General features: G+C 47.0%; 2 protein-coding genes across 2 annotated transcripts; one reads left to right on the forward strand and one right to left on the reverse strand.

Moving 5' to 3' along the window:
- The first annotated feature begins 4,288 nt into the window (after positions 1-4,288).
- On the forward strand, positions 4,289-6,408 carry LOC123141759 (protein TIFY 6b). Its single transcript, XM_044560835.1, has 6 exons — positions 4,289-4,650; positions 4,724-4,839; positions 4,966-5,038; positions 5,136-5,322; positions 5,406-5,469; positions 5,795-6,408. The coding sequence occupies exons 1-6, from the start codon at positions 4,300-4,302 to the stop codon at positions 5,976-5,978; spliced, it is 975 nt and encodes a 324-aa protein (XP_044416770.1). The 5' UTR covers positions 4,289-4,299; the 3' UTR covers positions 5,979-6,408.
- An 812-nt stretch (positions 6,409-7,220) lies between these two features.
- LOC543044 (ADP-ribosylation factor-like protein 8c) lies at positions 7,221-9,896 on the reverse strand. The gene is made up of 6 exons (XM_044564810.1): positions 9,643-9,896; positions 8,703-8,784; positions 8,584-8,616; positions 8,372-8,493; positions 7,646-7,807; positions 7,221-7,557 (listed from the first exon to the last, which is right to left on the reverse strand). Exons 1-6 carry the CDS (start codon positions 9,678-9,680, stop codon positions 7,440-7,442), a joined length of 555 nt encoding a protein of 184 aa, XP_044420745.1. The 5' UTR covers positions 9,681-9,896; the 3' UTR covers positions 7,221-7,439.
- Positions 9,897-21,051: the final 11,155 nt, after the last annotated feature.

Here is a 21,051-nt window from a genome sequence, read left to right on the forward strand (position 1 = left end):
AAGTCCTTTTATTCCCTCTCATTTAACTTTCAAAAAGTTTCAAATTTCACTCAATTTCACACAGGCAACCACACCATAAAAAACAAACAATAAAAACTATTTATTTAATATAACATTCCAAAATTTAGAATTATGGGATGTTACATCGACCGATAAAGATCTTCGTAGAATATGTAGGAGCCAATATGGGCATCCAGGTTCCACTATTGGTTATTGACCGAAGAGGTGTCTCTGTCATGTCTACATAGTTCTCGAACTCGTAGGGTCCGCACGCTTAACGTTCGTTGACAATATAGTGTTATATGAGTTATATGATTTGGTGACCGAATGTTGTTCGGAGTCCCGAATGAGATCACGGACATGACGAGAAGTCTCGAAATGGTCGAGAGGTATATAGGACGATGGTATTTGGACACTGGAAGTGTTTCGGGACGTACCGGGAAGGAATCGGGTCACCGGAAGGGGTTCCGGGCCCCCCCGGCAAGTTATGGGCTTAATGGGACAAAGGGAGAGACAAACCAGCCCACTAGGGGGCTGGTGCGCCCCTCCACTTGTTTGGACAACCCTAGGGAAGGAAAAGGGGGAGGGCTAGCCCCTCCTACCTTTCCCTCTCATGGGAGAAAGGAAAGGGAGGGACACCACCCTCCCCTGCCTTTCCCCGCACTCCAAATAAGGAAAGAAGGGGGCGCGGCTTGGGTGGGACCCCAAGTAGGATTCGTCCTACTTGGGCACCTCCTTTGGCTGCTCCTCCCTCCCTCCCACCTATATATATGTGGAGGGGGTGCCTAGCACACACCAGATCAATTGTCAGCCGTGTGCGGCGCCCCCCTCCACCGTTTACACCCCCGGTCATATTTTCATAGTGCCTAGGCGAAGCCCTGCGAAGATCACTTCACCATCACCGTCACCATGCCGTCGTGTTGGCGGAACTCATCTACTACCTCGACGACTTGCTGGATCAAGAAGGCGAGGGACGTCACCGAGCTGAACATGTGCAGAACGCGGAGGTGTCGTGCGTTCGGTACTTGATCGGTTGACGTGAGAAGAAGTTCGACTACATCAACCGCGTTGTGAAACGCTTCCGCTTATGGTCTACGAGGGTACGTAGACACACTCTCCCCCTCGTTGCTATGCATCTCCATGGATAGATCATTGCGTGTGCGTAGAATTTTTTTGTTTTCCATGCAACGATCCCCAACAGTATTAATGGGCGATGGTTTGATGATAAAAGAGGGAAGTTTTGTAAAAGCAACATGAAGAATTACTCACATACCCGTGATAGTGAGGCTTACTTGGGTCGTGTTGTAAATGCTCTGGCTAAAGCTATTGATGGTAAAGGCAAAATTAGCTTCCGAAGGTACTCTTCCGGAGGGTGAACCCTTTATCGGAGCCATCTTCATCGTCTTTGATACCACCATGCTTATATGTTAGTAGTCCTCCTTAACTATGGGTGAATTGTCGTCTAGGCCCTATGCCCGCTGACGGCAATGATGTTGTATTTTGCAAACTGGGCTAAGACAAGCTGACGGCAAAGCATTGTCATTTTGCTGACTGGGCCACACGCGACATGACAGTGAAGGAATGAGATTTTGTCGTCTGCCTGGTTGGCTGGCTGACGGCAAAGCACTTGACGCCGTCCGTCAGCGCGGCCGTTCCGTCAGTTGGCATTTTTGTTTGCCATCTGGCTCATCCGCTGACGGCAAACTGTATTGACTGATGGCAAAACTCTTTGCCGTCATCCCAACAAATAGTAGATGGCAAAGGATCCTTTGCCAACATATCATTGTTGTCTGACTTTGTTGCCTGCTTCCTGACGGCAAAATCTTTGTCATCTGGATTTAGGTCTTTACCGTCTTTGATCCACATACGGGAAACTACCTGTTACCCGTAGTGTAGTGAGGCTTACTTGGGTCATGTTGTAAATGCTCTTGCTAAAGCTATTGATGGGAAATGTGAAATTATAGCTTCCGAAGGTACTCTTCCGGAGGGTGAACCCTTTATCGGAGCCATCTTCATCGTCTTTGATACCACCATGCCTATGTGTTAGTAGTCCTCCTTGAACTATGGGCACATTACGGTAGCTAGATTACAATCTCTCTCCCTTGTTCTTCAATACAATTATCATATGAGCTGCCCTACGGAGATGGAAACTAGAAGACAAAAGAAGACACAACGACGCCTTCCCCTCCACAAGATGCCACCTGTAAGAAAATGCACTACTCGCACAAGACGAGAGTGTGTGACGATCTACATCATCCTCCAACATGTCAACACAACACTACTACAAGGAAGGACATCAACATGGTGAAAGCCGATGAACCATTATTCCCACTGTCGATGCCACAACTTCACTAGCAACGAAGAATTCAAAGACCCTACGAGACACGGACTAGGACTATCAGATCAGTGGTTTCCCCATCCTCCCACTGCCACAACTGGCAAAGACCAGGGAAACCCTAGGGCGTCGACAGGTAGAGGAGAAAATCTAGGCGCCTCTTATTAAGCAAACCCTAATTGCAAAACTATGGCGTCTAGGGTTCACAATATTCTATTATCTCAAAAACCTATATTACGCTAGGAATTCGAATTACTTAGAGCATCTCCAGTACTTCCACTATAAATCATCCCGATAGGTGGTTATTGAGTGTATTCCTTCAGCAGATCCCCAATGACTCACCCCAATATCCAATTTGACATATGTTGCTCACTTGTTAGTGGAAATCGGTCTCCCTCCCTTCCTCCCCTCTCTCTCTCTCCCACCCTATCCCTCCCTCCCACCCTCCCACCCTTTCTCTCCCTCCCTCCCTCCCTCCCTCTCTCTCTCTCTAGCATGAGGGTGTCACGAACTACAGAGGGGGTATATCCAAGCGGAGCCGGGGAGGCACAGAGGGCACGGCGGCCATGCGACGTCGGTGGCATACGGACGTGAAATTTCTATTGGATGGTTGTCGGCACTAATTTAGAAATTATTGGAAGGATGCAACTCCACCTCAGTTGGGACTATTTTTTAATGATTATTGATAGTTTATTGGAGAAAGTAGACCTGATTTGAGGATGTTTCTTTGGACCAAATCTCCTATAATATAGAAACTTGTTGGATAAAGGGGAGATGCTTGAAATGCTCTTGGGCCATCAACGAAGTATTATTATACTTCTACTCCACCCTCTCGATACTTCTACTCCACTAGCTAGCCCGAATCTCAATGCAGATGCACTTTGGGAGTTTCTCCACATGGTGGAGCGGACGACCATCATTCTGCTTGAGGAGGGATCGGTCGATGCACTGATATAAATGTGCGAGGATGACTACTACTTCTCAGCTTGGATGGCCTACAAAGCTCTCTTTGACAACCGCGTGGTGGCACCAGGAACATATCAGGTTTGGCATTCGCGTGCACCTTCGACCTGTAAGATGTTTGATTGGCTAGCCCTGTGGGATAGGTGTTGGACGGCTGGCAGATTGTTGTGTCGGGGCCTGTCACATCCACAGGCATGCCCCTTCTGTGATCAGGAGCCTGAGTCTCTACGACATATCTTGCTGGGATGTGTTTGCTCGGCAGATTTGGCACGCAGTCTTGGGGCATGGGGGCTTGGGCACTAGATGCCTGCACCTGAGGAGGAGTTGCTTCAGTGGTGGTCTTCCAAGAGCACAGGTACGCAGGTGGACAGAGATGCTTGGACCGGTATCATCCTGGTCACTTGGACCATTTGGATGCATGAGAATGTGTGGTCTTCAATATGGCTGCCCCAATAATGAGCGTAGTGGAATCCACAACGAGGGGGGCAACTAGAGTACTACATCACTGTTTAAAGATAGGTGTTTTGGCTAATTTTTAAAGCAAGTGGACAGGTCGAGTGGTAGTGAGTAGTCCGCATGTTGTTTTCTTTTCTTGGCCTCCATGCATATGTGCATGCACTGCGTTGGAGCCCTTGTGCCGTTGTAACTAGCCGTTCTCGGCTTTCCTTCTATGAGCATGATGCGTCCCCCAGGACGGACGTATCCTTGAACAAAATTATTTACCAACAATTGTACTCTTAAAAAACATATAATTCTGATTCTTGTTATTAGATAAACTGCTTATTAATAGAAATAGAACTACTCTTTAAAAAAAACACGGAGAGATTATGTTGGTTAACGTGAGGAGTGCTTGGAGATCTTTGTAGCGAAACCACCTGCCGTGCTTCCCGGCCGGCACCGCGCATGCAGCTCACGCGCTGAGGTTTCTCGGCCGGTGTGGTTTGATGGTGTCGTCATCCTTGCGCTATATGCATGCATGCTCTTAAAAAAACAGAAGCTACATGCACGGGCCTATATTTGCACCCGCATCACAATTTAGAGGAGCCTCCTCGGACCGATCTGCTCGCCTCGCGCAGAATTTTCATCCACCCGCGCAAGGCAGATTGAGAACGACGACCGGCGACGACGCAGGCGCGTGCGTGTTCGTCTTCCCCGATCGAGCCGTAGCGCGGATGGAGATGGACTTTCTGGGCCCACGATCGGCGTCGCGGCATGCGATGCCGCTCGTGGCGCGACGCGATGCCGAGGACGACGGCGAGCCCTGGCGTCTCGCTTCACCGGCACACTTCGCGTACCCGGACGTGCGCGCGGCGGCGGCTCATCGCCACCACCCGACGGCGCCGTCGTACCAGGTCCGTCCGTCTGTTTACTTTACCGATCTGCCTGCCTGGCCGATCTCTCATCCGCCGGGCTAAATGACTTCAGCTGCACGCGCCGCCGCCGCCGCCTCTGCATCCCCAAGCCTTCCCGTGCGCCATTCCCGCCTCGTCCCTGCAAGGCCCGCAGGTAGTCCACCGTGCTGCGTACTCGCCCGATCGGAGGTACGTGATCGACGCCACCCTTTAATCCGCCAAAAGATCCGGTGCGGTTTACGCCCACCGGCGCGGCCGCCGCCGGGGGAGATGCAAGATCGGGAGGTAAATCGTTGGTTTCGAGTGTCAAAACAGGTGCTCCGCCGCGCAGCTGACGATATTCTACGCAGGTTCAGTGCATGTGTTCGACAACGTGACGAAGGAAAAGGTAAATCTTTCTCACAGCAACTCTGTCGACGATCTTCCACTGAAGCAAATGTGATGTGACCGCGCATTGCTGAAGATGTTGGGGGTGTTCTGCGCAGGCCGAGCAGATCACGTTCATGGCCGCGAAGGCAGCTCAAGCAGGCCGCAGCCCTCCCCTTCGCCGGGCGCTGCGGCAGTCGGAATCTGCTCCGGTCCCCGACGAAAGAAAGCAGATGCCACTGGCGAGAGCTTGCAGCGATCCTGTGCACCCTTCGCCACAGGCATTGTTCATGCTGCCGCATAGAGGTTGCTACCTGTTCAAGTTATATATGCTAGCCTTCATTTTGCCTTGCACTGACGTGGTGTTTCTCATGCTGCTGCTGCTGCAGATGTTCCGCTGGCCAGGAGTGCGTCCCTTGCCCGCTTCCTCGAGAGACGCAAGCGAAAGCAAAGGTACTGACGGTTGGCCCTGGCTCTACCTTGCTAACTGGGGCTAGCAGGATTTGAATTTGAACTGGCTTCTACTAGTAGCTAGTGAAATATTGTGATCGAAACATGAAAATTCAACTTCTACTATGAAACACAACTCTACAAACAAGAAATAACAACAGACGAATCAAATTCGGTTGTGAGTTCTGCCTATTAACACTATCGTCTTTCGATGCAAAATTTGTTATTTTTGTTCCTCAAAAAGAAATACAACAAACGAATCAAAAGTGTAGGTTTGGAATCTTGAGACATATGACAAATATGAAGAACTCCCCTTTGTTTTCTACAGGACAGCAAATGCAGCAACGCCCTACTCTCGCAGGGAGATATCCCCTGGTAGCGTGGACACTTTCCGTATGGTCTCGCCAGGAAGCACAACACAATCCGGCAACACCGAACTGTCATGGTTCTTCGGAGATGAGAAGCTGGGAAGCCGCGACGAGGAGGCGCTGGACACGGAGCTCAAGATATAGCCGGTGCACAAGCCCTCGCGCCGAGCGTCCCTCAATAATCAAGCCCGAATTTTGGATCAAGTTGGGTAGACGGTTGGGCTGATGACAAACAAAACCTTTTGGTTCGTTGGGCGGCAAGATCTTAGCGTAGCCTCCTTCTTCTTCTTCTTCTTTTGGTTTTGCCTTTTGGGTTCGGCGGCGATGTTTGCTCACAGTTTCTCTTGAAACTGAAAACACCATCATCGCCCTTTTCGGCTTTTTTGATTTACGGGCTTCTTCGGACTGTTCCTCAATCTGATTAAGAATCCTGTAGTTTTGGCCGGTGAGAGTTTTTTGTTTTCTTTATTTCTTTTCTTCCGTTTGAAACGCCAGCTGAGTTGATGTATCTCATAACTGTTAACACTACTGCTGACTGCAATGAACAATTTTTGGTCGTCGTTTTTTAATGCCAGAATGAATCTGATGGTCTTAGGTGAGCAATATTGGCATCCTGGCCCTAGTGGCCTACACTGGTTTCAGTCAATGAAATTGGGGGCGAACCCTCTTCGTTTTGACGTTGAGGTTCGCCCCAGATTTAATGTTGTTGCAAAGCTGATGATCAGGTTAGTTCACTATTTCAAGGTACCTCATTTGATTGCTTCTACTAAAAAGGGCCGCGCTACGCATCGGATGGTAGATGAATTGGAAACATCAACCGCTTCCTGCACCATTGGATTGAGGCACAAATAGCCGTCGGATCTCCCCAATAAGATGTGTCACGAATTGCAACAAGGTAGATGCTTTGCAGGTCGCTCTACAACAACAGCTGCTTTGTTGCAGAACCATCGAGGTGTTATTTTTGCCCGAAACAGAAACTCCCAACATAGATCTTGTTGCAGAAACATTTGCAACAGTCTTTTTTGCAACATATATGCTCTTGCGGTAAACAATGTTGCGGGGGGCTTCTGCAATGTTGTAGGAATTTATGTCATGCGTCACCTTGCAACATAAACAATGTTGCAGGGGGGCTTCAGCAATAAAGGTCTATCGATTTTAGACGGAGAAAACAACACGACAGGATTTTGATGTTTCCGGTTGCTAAACTATGTTGTGTTGTGCTTACTTTGCTGTTGCTGAACTATGCTGTGTTGTGCTTATTCATATTCTACTGGGAAAAATTAAGCACAAAGTAGGTCAAATAAACACTAAAATAGGGAAAGGCTTACTAAGGAGAACTCAACGGCAAAGAACTAGGCCAAAGAAATAAGAATGACACGCATGATCTGCACACAAAAGAACAATCAAAGATTTAAGGAATTTACAGAGCATTACAGATTTTGACGCCCAAGTGTCAAACTCCATACTGTAACTCAGTGACACCCAAGATGTAACATAGATTACAAGGCTGTCACCTTTTACCTTCCCCTTCCAGATCATGAGAACGAAGATGTGCAAACTAAATTCATCTCGGCACAAGTGAAGGGGCAAAAACACACAGCGACCCTAATTTGCAGTCTTGGAATGCTTGATGAGCCAATCAATGACAACATCTATGTTCACCGAGTCCTTGCAAGAGATCATGTAGCAGCAAACTTCGCGGTCCTTTATAGATTCCAGGCCTCTGAAAACAGAAAGGAGAGGCACCCCAGTTGAAATATCATTAAGAAAAAAGGTACAATATCCTATATGAAAACAGGATTTTTACTCACAGTTGATCAACTAATGCCGGCTTAGAAAGTGCCTCTGACTTGTCAATTTTGTTGCCAAGGATAAGTAAGGGGATCCCAGATAAAGACTGTTTTGTCAGCAGGTCATGCAATTCACTTTTGGCAATCGGAACGCTATCCCGGTCAGCAGCATCGACAACGTATCTGCCATTAAATGATCAAGTTAACACATTAGTGACTCCATATTTAGTATCAGCTAAGGTAGAGATACAAAAAATATATTGGTAACAACAAAAAAGGGTCATGATAAATGCATGAATAACATGCCCATATGAGAGAGAACAAAAATTATCACTAGACAAGTTTTCGTTCGAAAAGGAGGTTACACCTCCAGCCATTTCTAGGGAAAATATATGATGTATCTACATAACTGAGCTCCTTGGACAAAGCGTTAACTCAGCAGTCTACAATTATTCTACAGTTAAGCAGTAGAATTAGTAGTTTGAAAGAACTAGGAATGTTCCATGTCTGACTATAATGGTCCTCGCAGAAGTATATTAAGCAAATAGGTTTGGACTGGCTAAGAAATAATACCGAGCATATCATAAACTAGTATTATACATACTGTACTATCTCCTTCCAGCACACCAAGGATTACCTTTTGAAATGGATGTTATTTATTGCATATTGGCATACAAATCATATTATCACAAAATTGAGTTTTCAGATGTGCAAAATATGAGATCGCTGAGAAGCAAGGGACATTACAAAATAGCAGTAACTCCACGACAGTAGCGCTCCCACATAGTCCGGAATCTACGTTGCCCTCCAAGATCCCAAAGTTTAATTGTGACATTTCCCTTGGTGACTTTCCGCATATTAAAGCCTACCTGTTTTCAGCAGATGAACATCCTTAGTTCAGGTCACTTAGATAACCGAGATAGTTCAAAATATCCATCAAGAAGCAGTGATATACATACAGTTGGAATCATGTCCTCGCTGTAGCCACCGGTCTGAGAAGCATAGCAGCCATGAATGAATATCAGGACAACAAAGAAAAAAATGTTGCATAACTTAAGTTGTATGAGTTGATGCATACAGCAATTGAATTGACTAGAGATGTCTTCCCAGCATTCTGTAGGCCAACCAGGGAGAGCTCCATCTCCTGCTTAAAGAACAGGCTGAAACAAAAATTGTTATTGCCATGAGTTAATTTTGATTGACTGGTCATATCCTTCAAAGACAATTCAGTATTAATCATTGGCACATCTTCATATTTTATGATTGGTCGAGTAAGGATACCCATATAGCATTAACTAAACTGGGTAGTAAAACTTGATCTCAAGCTGATTCACCAACATGACCTGGACCAACCTAACTGACAGTTAAGAACATCAAGAACTGCGAAGTTTACTCAGGATTGGATCCTAGCAGTAAAACTCCAAACATCCACGCTCCTCCTATAACCTTTAGCGTAACAAATTCAACCCAAATGAGTAGTTCCAGCAATTTGTTCTCACAAAGGGAGCTTCGACATCTCCAATGCCCATAAGGCCAGGATAATATTCCTTTTTAACAACACAGGCCCTAATTGGCTTCAAATCAAAATGCAATGAATTGTGGAACACTCTTCAAAGGCACGCTTCTTAAAAAACAGTAGTATATCAAGTTCAAAATTATTTCCCTTTACCCTTCATAGACCCTAACTACATCAGTGTCTATTAAGATATTACTACAAGCTTATACTAGGTCAGTACACCAAAGGCTACCTTCTAAATGCGTATGCTCTACATTAGCTTTGATCTAACGTGGATCTAACTGCGCAGAGCACAGACCCACTCCAACCCCCGACCCAGCCGCACCATCCCGCCGCGCAGGGAAATCCGATCCATCCAAACCTATCCCGCAAAAACCCTATGCCAGTACCGCTCAAATCGAATCGAAGGGGGAACTGGAATTCCGCCGGGAGGGGGGCCGCCCCGTCTGAACCGCGAAAACATCGAGTGAAAGGGAAGGGGGGGAGAGAGGTGGACGGGAACCTTCGGAGCCAGTTGAGGAGCGAGTCCCAGAGCCCCATGGCGCCTTCTGTCGCAGCTCGGGGCCGTCGCCTGTGCGCCTGCCGGATCTATCGAGGAGGGAATCCGCGGTTGCCGATTGGGGAGGAGGAGGAAGGAAGACGAGGACGAGACGACAGGAGACGTGCGTTGGCTGCAGAGACGGACACCGTACGAGCATCCGTGTCACGGGCGGTAAGCGGCACGGCGGCGTGCACGAATAATCCGAACCTGAATCCAGAGACGTCGTCTTGGACTCTTTTGGCCGTGGATTCATGTGGCACGACTCTTTTTGGCCGTACGATGTACTCCCTCCGTTCCCAAATATAATAAGTTTTTTAGAGATCCCAACAAATGACTATATACGAAGCAAAATGAGTGAACCTACATTCTAAAATATGATGTCTAAAATATGACTACATCATCTGTATGTTGTAATTCATTTGAAATGTCTAAAAAAACTTATATTTAGGAATATTTAGGAATGGAGGAAATATATACTCATGAATGAATGCAATATGGTAAAAAAGAATTGAACGGTAAGTAGGTAATACTTATCACATTTATATGTGATAAAGATCGTAAGCTACGTAGACACCGACCTAATAAAACTGAAAAAACAGCCTTGACACAAAGAAACATTAGACAAGATTGAAAATTACAATCAAGACCGAAGAATTCCCTGAGCTTGACACCAACATCCGTCACATACCTCCGTCACGATCATAGCAGCCATCAAAATGAACAAATAGCGGATCACCTCCTCATCCGAATTCGACGCGACTCCATCGCTGATATTCAACTTTGCGGACCTCCTAGGTGGCTCACAAAGGGCGAGACCATTACCGTTGAACAAATAGGCAACACCATGGACATGCCATCAAACTCCAGATCTGGTGTCCCCGCATGATTAAGACGTCGGAGGAGGAAATCGTACCTACCAACCACGAACCATGAAAGAACCCAGCACACGATCCACCATCTTCCATATGTCGTCGATGCAAACCATAATCTGCATCCAGAAGCCACTCTACAACATGCAAAGAAACACGAGGGCGCGGAGCTTCCTCATGGGCTCTCCATCGGGTGACCGTCCCCGGCGGCGTCTTCCAGTGTCCTTCCCTCGGCGTCCTCTGCTGCCGCTAGGACCAGATCTGGAATCACCAAGACACCCTCTCTCTTCTTCCCCTCGAAGGCCTACCCGATGGCTGCGTCAATGTCTGCTCCCGCGTTCGTGATGACCCAATGCTCACGGCAGTTCCTTCGTCTCTGGCGGCCCCTCCAGCTCTGGCCATTGCGCTCGCTATAGCCTCCCTTGTAGCCCGCAAGGCGGACCCTACCATTCAGGGGCGCTTCACCTCCTGCAAGCTCCCCTGCACGCCAACGGTGCCGGCCAGTCAGCCTCCACCGCCAATGTCCACGTCCTCCTTGCCAACACCATTTTCGGCTGGACGGCGGCGCCCTACGGCCTCCTCTGCTCGTCGCCAAGCACCTAACTGCCTCTGCTTGCCCGCATGGCGGATCGAACAGGGCATCTGTTCCCGCTATCGCAGCCAAGTTTGCGTCCTGAGGACTGTTGGGGAACGTAGCAGAAATTCAAAATTTTCTACGCATCACCAAGATCAATCTATGGAGTTTACTAGCAACAAGAGGGAAGGAGTGCATCTACATACCCTTGTAGATCGCGAGCGGAAGCGTTCAAGAGAACGGGGTTGATGGAGTCGTACTCGTCGTGATCCAAATCACCGATGATCCTAGCGCCGAACGGACGGCACCTCCGCGTTCAACACACGTACGGAGCAGCAACGTCTCCTCCTTCTTGATCCAGCAAGGGGGGAGGAGAGGTTGATGGAGATCCAGCAGCACGACGGCGTGGTGGTGGAAGTAGCGGGATCCCGGCAGGGCTTCGCCAAGCGCAAGCGGGGAGGAAGAGGTGTCACGGGAGGGAGAGGGAGGCGCCAGGGCTTAGGATTTGCTGCCCTCCCTCCCCCCCACTATATATAGGGCCAAGGGAGAGGGGGGGCGCAGCCTTGGCCCTTCCTCCAAGGAAGGGTGCGGCCAGGGAGGAGTCCTTCCCCCCAAGGCACCTCGGAGGTGCCTTCCCCCTTTAGGACTCTCCCTTTTCCTTATCTCTTGGCGCATGGGCCTCTTGGGGCTGGTGCCCTTGGCCCATATAGGCCAAGGCGCACCCCCTACAGCCCATGTGGCCCCCCGGGGGCTGGTGGACCCCCGGACCCCTTTCGGCACTCCCGGTACAATACCGATAAAGTGCGAAACTTTTCCGGCGACCAAAATAAGACTTCCCATATATAAATCTTTACCTCCGGACCATTCCGGAACTCCTCGTGACGTCCGGGATCTCATCCGGGACTCCGAACAACTTTCGGGTTACCGCATACTAATATCTCTATAACCCTAGCGTCACCGAACCTTAAGTGTGTAGACCCTACGGGTTCGGGAGACATGCAGACATGACCGAGACGACTCTCCGGTCAATAACCAACAGCGGGATCTGGATACCCATGTTGGCTCCCACATGCTCCTCGATGATCTCATCGGATGAACCACGATGTCGAGGATTCAATCAATCCCGTATACAATTCCCTTTGTCTATCGGTATGTTACTTGCCCGAGATTCGATCGTCGGTATCCCGATACCTTGTTCAATCTCGTTACCGGCAAGTCTCTTTACTCGTTCCGTAACTCACATCATCCCGTGATCAACTCCTTGGTCACATTGTGCACATTATGATGATGTCCTACCGAGTGGGCCCAGAGATACCTCTCCGTTTACACGGAGTGACAAATCCCAGTCTCGATTCGTGCCAACCCAACAGACACTTTCGGAGATACCTGTAGTGCACCTTTATAGCCACCCAGTTACGTTGTGACGTTTGGTACACCCAAAGCATTCCTACGGTATCCGGGAGTTGCACAATCTCATGGTCTAAGGAAATGATACTTGACATTAGAAAAGCTCTGAGCAAACGAACTACACGATCTTGTGCTAGGCTTAGGATTGGGTCTTGTCCATCACATCATTCTCCTAATGATGTGATCCCGTTATCAACGACATCCAATGTCCATGGTCAGGAAACCGTAACCATCTATTGATCAACGAGCTAGTCAACTAGAGGCTTACTAGGGACATGGTGTTGTCTATGTATCCACACATGTATCTGAGTTTCCTATCAATACAATTCTAGCATGGATAATAAACGATTATCATGAACAAGGAAATATAATAATAACCTATTTATTATTGCCTCTAGGGCATATTTCCAACAGTCTCCCACTTGCACTAGAGTCAATAATCTAGTTCACATCACCATGTGATTAACACTCATAGGTCACATCACCATGTGACCAACATCCAAAGAGTTTACTAGAGTCAACAATCTAGTTCACATCACTATGTGATTAACACTCAATGAGTTCTGGTTTGATCATGTTATGCTTGTGAGAGAGGTTATTAGTCAACGGGTCTGAACCTTTCAGATCCGTGTGTGCTTTACGAATATCTATGTCATCTTGTGGATGCTACCACGCGCTATTTGGAGCCATTTCAAATAATTGCTCTACTATACGAATCCGGTTTACTACTCAGAGTCATCCGGATTAGTGTCAAAGTTCGCATCGACGTAACCCTTTACGACGAACTCCTTTTCACCTCCATAATCGAGAAAATTCCTTAGTCCACTAGATACTAAGGATAAGTTCGACCGCTGTCATGTGATCCATTCCCGGATCACTATTGTACCCCTTGACCAACTCATGGCAAGGCACACTTCATGTGCGGTACACAGCATAGCATACTGTAGAGCCTACGTCTGAAGCATAGGGGACGACCTTCGTCCTTTCTCTCTCTTCTGCTGTGGTCAGGTCTTGAGTCTTACTCAATACTCACACCTTGTAACACAGCCAAGAACTCCTTCTTTGCTGATCTATTTTGAACTCTTTCAAAATCATGTCAAGGTGTGCGTTCTTTGAAAGTATCATCAGGCGTCTTGATCTATCTCTATAGATCTTGATGCCCAATATGTAAGCAGCTTTATCCAGGTCTTCCTTTGAAAAACTCCTTTCAAACAACCCTTTATGCTTTCCAGAAATTTTACATCATTTCGGATCAACAATATGTCATTCACATATACTTATCAGAAATGTTGTAGCGCTCCCACTCACTTTATTGTAAATACAAGTTTCTAACAAACTTTGTATAAACCCAAAAACTTTGATCACTCCATCAAAGCGTATATTCTGACTCCGAGATGCTTGCTCTAGTCCATGGAAGGATCGCTGGAGCTAGCATACCTTTTAGCATCCTTAGGATCGACAAAACCTTTCTGATTGTATCACATACAACCTTTCCTTACGAAAACTGGTAAGGAAACTTGTTTTGACATCCATCTGCCAGATTTCATAAATGCAGCTAATGCTAACATGATTCCGACGGACTTAAGCATCGCTACGGATGAGAAAATCTCATCGTAGTCAACTCCTTGAACTTGTGGAAATACTCTTTGCCACAAGTCGAGCTTCATAGACGGTAACATTACCGTCCACGTCCGTCTTCTTCTCAAAGATCCATTTATCTCGGATTTCATGGCTTCTAACCATTTGTCGGAATATGGGCCCACCATCGCTTCTCCATAGCTCGTAGGTTCAGTATTGTCCAACAACATGATATCTCAGACAGGATCACGTACCACTCTGAAGTAGCACGCATCCTCGTCGTCCTACGAGGTTTGGTAGTGACTTGATCCGAAGTTTCATGATCACTATCATAAGCTTCCACTTCAATTGGTGTAGGTGCCACAGGAACAACTTCCTGTGCCCTGCTACACACTAGTTGAAGTGACGGTTCAATAACCTTATCAAGTCTCCACCATCCTCCCACTCAATTCTTTCGAGAGAAACTTTTCCTCGAGAAAGGACCTCGTTTCTAGAAGCAATTACTTTTGCTTCCAGATCTGAAATAGGAGGTATACCCAACTGTTTTGGGTATTCTATGAAGATGCATTTATCCGCTTTGGGTTCGAGCTTATCAGCCTGAAACTTTTTCACATAAGCATCGCAGCCCCAAACTTTTAAGAAACGACAACTTAGGTTTCTCTAAACGGTGTCGTCTCAACGGAATTGCGTGGTGCCCCTTTTAAAGTGAATGCGGTTGTCTCTAATGCCTAACCCATAAACGATAGTGGTAATTCGATAAGAGACATCATGGTATGCACCATATCCAATAGGGTGCAGTTATGATGTTCGGACACACCATCACACTATGGTGTTCCAGGCGGTATTAATTGTGAAACACTTTCCACAATGTCTTAATTGTGTGCCAAACTCGTAACTCAGATACTCATCTCTATGATCATATCACAGACATTTTATCCTCTTGTCACGACGATCTTCAACTTCACTCTGAAATTACTTGAACCTTTCAATAATTCAGACTTGTGTTTCATCAAGTAAATACACTCAGCATCTACTCAAATCATCTGTGAAGTAAGAACATAACGATATCCACTGCATGCCTCAGCACTCATTGGACTGCATACATCAAAATGTATTACTTCCAATAAGTTGCTCTCTTGTTCCATCTTACTGAAAACGAGGCCTTTCAGTCATCTTGCCCATGTGGTATGATTTGCATGTCTCAAGTGATTCAAAATCAAGTGAGTCCAAACGATCCATCTGCATGGAGTTTCTTCATGCATATATACCAATAGACATGGTTCGCATGTCTCAATCTTTTCAAAAACGAGTGAGTCCAAAGATCCATCTACATGGAGCTTCTTCATGCGTTTTATACCAATATGACTCAAATGGCAGTGCCACAAGTATGTGGAACTATCATTACTATTTTATATCTTTTGGCACGAACATGTGTATCACTACGATCGAGATTCATTTTAGGTGCAAGACCATTGAAGGTATTATTCAAATAAACAGAGTAACCATTATTCTCCTTAAATGAATAACCGTATTGCGATAAACATAATCCAATCATGCTCAACGCAAACACCAAATCTCGATGGTAGAGGGAGCATGCGATGCTTGATCACATCAACCTTGGAAACACTTCCAACACACATCGTCATCTCACCTTTAGCTAGTCTCCATTTATTCCGCAGCTTTTATTTCGAGTTACTAACACTTAGCAACCGAACCGGTATCTAATACCCTGGTGCTGCTAGGAGTACTAGTAAAGTACACATTCATATAACGTATATCCAATATACTTCTGTCGACCTTGCCTGCCTTCTCATCTACCAAGTATCTAGGGTAGTACTGCTTCAGTGACCGTTCCCCTCATTACAGAAGCACTTAGTCTCGGGTTTGGGTTCAACCTTGGGATTCTTCACTAGAGCAGCAAATGATTTGCTGTTTCATGAAGTATCCCTTTTGCCCTTGCCCTTCTAGAAACTAGTGGTTTTACTAACCATCAACAATTGATGCTCCTTCTTGATTTCTACTTTCGCGGTGTCAAACATCGCGAATAGCTCAAGGATCATCATAACTATCCCTGATATGTTATAGTTCATCACGAAGCTCTACTAGCTTGGTGGCAGTGACTATGGAGAACCATCACTATCTCATCTGGGAGATTAACTCCCACTCGATTCAAGCGATTGTGGTACTCAGACAATCTGAGCACATGCTCAACGATTGAGCTTTTCTCCCTTAGTTTGCAGGCTTAAGAAACTTGTCAGAGGTCTCATACCTCTTGACGTGGGCACTAGTCTGAAATCCCAATTTCAGTCTTCGGAACATCTCATATGTTCTGCGACGTTTCAAAAACGTCTTTGGTGCCACAATTCTAAACCGTTAGCATTACGCACTGAACTATCACGTAGTCATCAAAACGTGTATGTCAGATGTTTCCGCAACATCTACAGACGACGCTGAGGTTCAGCACACCGAGCGGTGCATTAAGGACATAAGCCTTCTGTGCAGCAATGAGGACAATCCTCAGTTTACGGACCCAGTCCGCATAATTGCTACTACCAACTTTCAACTAAATTTTCTCTAGGAACATATCTTAAACAGTAGAACTAAAGCGTATGACATAATTTGCAAAGACCTTTTGACTATGTTCATGATAATGAAGTTCATCTGATTATGAACTCCCACTCAGATAGACATCCCTCTAGTCATCTAAGTGATACATGATCCGAGTCAAACTAGGCCGTGTCCGATCATCACGTGAGACGGACTAGTCATCATCGGTGAACATCTCCATGTTGATCGTATCTACTATACGACTCATGTTCGACCTTTCGGTCTCTTGTGTTCCGAGGCCATGTCTGTACATGCTAGGCTCGTCAAGTCAACCTAAGTGTTTCGCATGTGTTCCGAGGCCATGTCTGTACATGCTAGGCTCGTCAACACCCGTTGTATTCGAACGTTAGAATCTATCACACCCGATCATCACGTGGTGCTTCGAAACAACGAACCTTCGCAACGGTGCACAGTTAGGGGGAACACGTCTCTTGAAATTTTAGTGAGGGATCATCTTACTTACTACCGTCGTTCTAAGCAAATAAGATGCATAACATGATAAACATCACATGCAATCAAATAGTGACATGATATGGCCAATATCATTTTGCTCCTTTGATCTCCATCTTCGGGGCACCATGATCATCTTTGTCACCGGCATGACACCATGATCTCCATCATCATGATCTCCATCATTGTGTCTTCATGAAGTTGTCACGCCAACGATTACTTCTACTTCTATGGCTAACGCGCTTAGCAATAAAGTAAAGTAATTTACATGGCGTTATTCAATGACACGCAGGTCATACAAAAATAAAGACAACTCCTATGGCTCCTGCCGGTTGTCATACTCATCGACATGCAAGTCGTGATTCCTATTACAAGAATATGATCAATCTCATACATCACATATATCATTCATCACATCTTCTGGCCATATCACATCACATAGCACATGCTGCAAAAACAAGTTAGACGTCCTCTAATTGTTGTTGCAAGTTTTTACGTGGCTTGTATAGGTTTCTAGCAAGAACGTTTCTTACCTACGTAAAACCACAACGTGATATGCCAATTTCTATTTACCCTTCATAAGGACCCTTTTCATCGAATCCGTTCCGACTAAAGTGGGAGAGACAGACACCCGCTAGCCACCTTATGCAACTAGTGCATGTCAGTCGGTGGAACCTGTCTCACGTAAGCGTACGTGTAAGGTCGGTCCGGGCCGCTTCATCCCACAATGCCGCCGAAACAAGATAAGACTAGTAGCGGCAAGAAGAATTGGCAACATCGACGCCCACAACTACTTTGTGTTCTACTCGTGCATAGAAACTACGCATAGACCTAGCTCATGATGCCACTGTTGGGGAACGTAGCAGAAATTCAAAATTTTCTACGCATCACCAAGATCAATCTATGGAGTTTACTAGCAACGAGAGGGAAGGAGTGCATCTACATACCCTTGTAGATCGCGAGCGGAAGCGTTCAAGAGAACGGGGTTGATGGAGTCGTACTCGTCGTGATCCAAATCACCGATGATTCTAGCGCCGAACGGACGGCACCTCCGCGTTCAACACACGTACGGAGCAGCAACGTCTCCTCCTTCTTGATCCAGCAAGGGGGGAGGAGAGGTTGATGGAGATCCAACAGCACGACGGCGTGGTGGTGGAAGTAGCGGGATCCCGGCAGGGCTTCGCCAAGCGCAAGCGGGGAGGAAGAGGTGTCACGGGAGGGAGAGGGAGGCGCCAGGGCTTGGATTTGCTGCCCTCCCTCCCCCCACTATATATAGGGCCAAGGGAGAGGGGGGCGCAGCCTTGGCCCTTCCTCCAAGGAAGGGTGCGGCCAGGGAGGAGTCCTTCCCCCCAAGGCACCTCGGAGGTGCCTTCCCCTTTAGGACTCTCCCTTTTCCTTATCTCTTGGCGCATGGGCCTCTTGGGGCTGGTGCCCTTGGCTCGTATAGGCCAAGGCGCACCCCCTACAGCCCATGTGGCCCCCCCGGGGCTGGTGGACCCCCGGACCCCTTTCGGCACTCCCGGTACAATACCGATAAAGTGCGAAACTTTTCCGGCGACCAAAATAAGACTTCCCATATATAAATCTTTACCTCCGGACCATTCCGGAACTCCTCGTGACGTCCGGGATCTCATCCGGGACTCCGAACAACTTTCGGGTTACCGCATACTAATATCTCTATAACCCTAGCGTCACCGAACCTTAATTGTGTAGACCCTACGGGTTCGGGAGACACGCAGACATGACCGAGACGACTCTCCGGTCAATAACCAACAGCGGGATCTGGATACCCATGTTGGCTCCCACATGCTCCTCGATGATCTCATCGGATGAACCACGATGTCGAGGATTCAATCAATCCCGTATACAATTCCCTTTGTCTATCGGTATGTTACTTGCCCGAGATTCGATCGTCGGTATCCCGATACCTTGTTCAATCTCGTTACCGGCAAGTCTCTTTACTCGTTCCGTAACTCACATCATCCCGTGATCAACTCCTTGGTCACATTGTGCACATTATGATGATGTCCTACCGAGTGGGCCCAGAGATACCTCTCCGTTTACACGGAGTGACAAATCCCAGTCTCGATTCGTGCCAACCCAACAGACACTTTCGGAGATACCTGTAGTGCACCTTTATAGCCACCCAGTTACGTTGTGACGTTTGGTACACCCAAAGCATTCCTACGGTATCCGGGAGTTGCACAATCTCATGGTCTAAGGAAATGATACTTGACATTAGAAAAGCTCTGAGCAAACGAACTACACGATCTTGTGCTAGGCTTAGGATTGGGTCTTGTCCATCACATCATTCTCCTAATGATGTGATCCCGTTATCAACGACATCCAATGTCCATGGTCAGGAAACCGTAACCATCTATTGATCAACGAGCTAGTCAACTAGAGGCTTACTAGGGACATGGTGTTGTCTATGTATCCACACATGTATCTGAGTTTCCTATCAATACAATTCTAGCATGGATAATAAACGATTATCATGAACAAGGAAATATATAACCTATTTATTATTGCCTCTAGGGCATATTTCCAACAAGGACGTCGCTGTTGAGGTGTTGGAGACCACTCCTGAGCCGTTAGCAGCGCTACCCTGCCACGACGGTGGTCGCCCGCCTCCTGCCCTGTTGAGCTCCATCACTCTTGTCTCCGCTGTGGATGATGATTTGCTCATCAAGGCAGATGCAACTTGTGTGGGGCTCATGAAGGAGGTTGCAAGCTGGAAGCTCGTCTAGTCCGGGCATGCGCGGCTGGAGCCTGCGTCACCTTTTGCTTTCATGCCTTAGCAGCATCCCCATCCGCTCATGTGGCTCAGAAACAGGTGCTCTCGTTGCTTCGAAAAAGGCCATCGGGCAGTCGGATGCACGGATCTGATCTGGTGTAACCCATGCTTCCGCTTGGGACACCGTGCACGGGATGGCTGCAAGCTGGCACCACCGCCACATACTCCATGTTTTGCTCGGCTGCTGGCTCATTCTTGGGCTTCGATTATTGCGCCTCCACCAACATTTGAGATCCATGAGACATTGTCCAACATGAAGACTCTTCACCGAGATTCCTTGCCTTCCTTGTTGATTGCTTCGGCTTCCATCCCGAAGGATGTGATGCCCCAGTCTGCTCTTGCAGTGCACGCGGAGCTATTGGGCTCTGATCTTCGCTGCATGACTTCCTTAGGTGGAAGAGGCAATTAAGCTGCTTCACGAGGTCAGTGACTCCTTGCAGGGCTGGTTGGTGCGTGTTGGGATTTTCTGGAGCGCGCGGAGGCTGCTCTTCAAAGGCTCCCTGTTGCACCGCCCCCCATAGTTAAGTCTGTTGTTGGCTTTGTGGATGAGGTAGGTGTGGAGCTCTTTGGTAGCTTCTCGCCTCTTGTTGGGTCTAGTTCGACACCCCCCTCCCCATGTTGTCGGACTTTGAGGGTGAGGCATATACACATGAAGTTCAAACAAGGCGAAGTGGTTTTATTAAGAAGTTTTGAAGGTTACCGAAAATAAGGCCCATGTTTGTTGACAATGAACTATTATAATCTTGATTGATGCACATTGGAAGAATACTATTCTTATACAACGAGCTGAGGAACAATTGGATATGTCATTTTTGTCGTGAGATATTTAAATGTTTGTAGTGTGTAAAATAAAATAATTCTCTACATCTTCTTTCTTCCGGTTTATATTCATTACTGCAATGCATTTTTCATCTTTTGTATCATGCCATGTACTTCCTTGAGTGGCGATATGAAGTATTGCAGGACATATGCCTTTTTTTACGGCTGATTAAGATCTATTTTCTTCCTACACCTTTTTGTTGGGTGGATTAAGGTCCATTTTCGTCATACGATATTGTGATATGCATTGGAGTGAGACGTGTGTAGTT

Source organism: Triticum aestivum, chromosome 6D (genome assembly GCF_018294505.1).
Source record: "Triticum aestivum cultivar Chinese Spring chromosome 6D, IWGSC CS RefSeq v2.1, whole genome shotgun sequence".
Lineage (NCBI taxonomy): Eukaryota > Viridiplantae > Streptophyta > Magnoliopsida > Poales > Poaceae > Triticum > Triticum aestivum.

Coding starts and splice junctions, on each gene's coding strand:
- LOC123141759 (XM_044560835.1), top strand. CDS start 4,300: ATGCACGGGCCTATATTTGCACCCGCATCACAATTTAGAGGAGCCTCC. Junction 4,651..4,723: donor CGACGGCGCCGTCGTACCAG/GTCCGTCCGTCT, acceptor AAATGACTTCAG/CTGCACGCGCCGCCGCCGCC. Junction 4,840..4,965: donor GCGTACTCGCCCGATCGGAG/GTACGTGATCGA, acceptor GTGTCAAAACAG/GTGCTCCGCCGCGCAGCTGA.
- LOC543044 (XM_044564810.1), bottom strand. CDS start 9,680: ATGGGGCTCTGGGACTCGCTCCTCAACTGGCTCCGAAG. Junction 8,785..9,642: donor CTCCTCAACTGGCTCCGAAG/GTTCCCGTCCAC, acceptor TTTTTGTTTCAG/CCTGTTCTTTAAGCAGGAGA. Junction 7,808..8,371: donor CGTGGAGTTACTGCTATTTT/GTAATGTCCCTT, acceptor ATTTAATGGCAG/ATACGTTGTCGATGCTGCTG.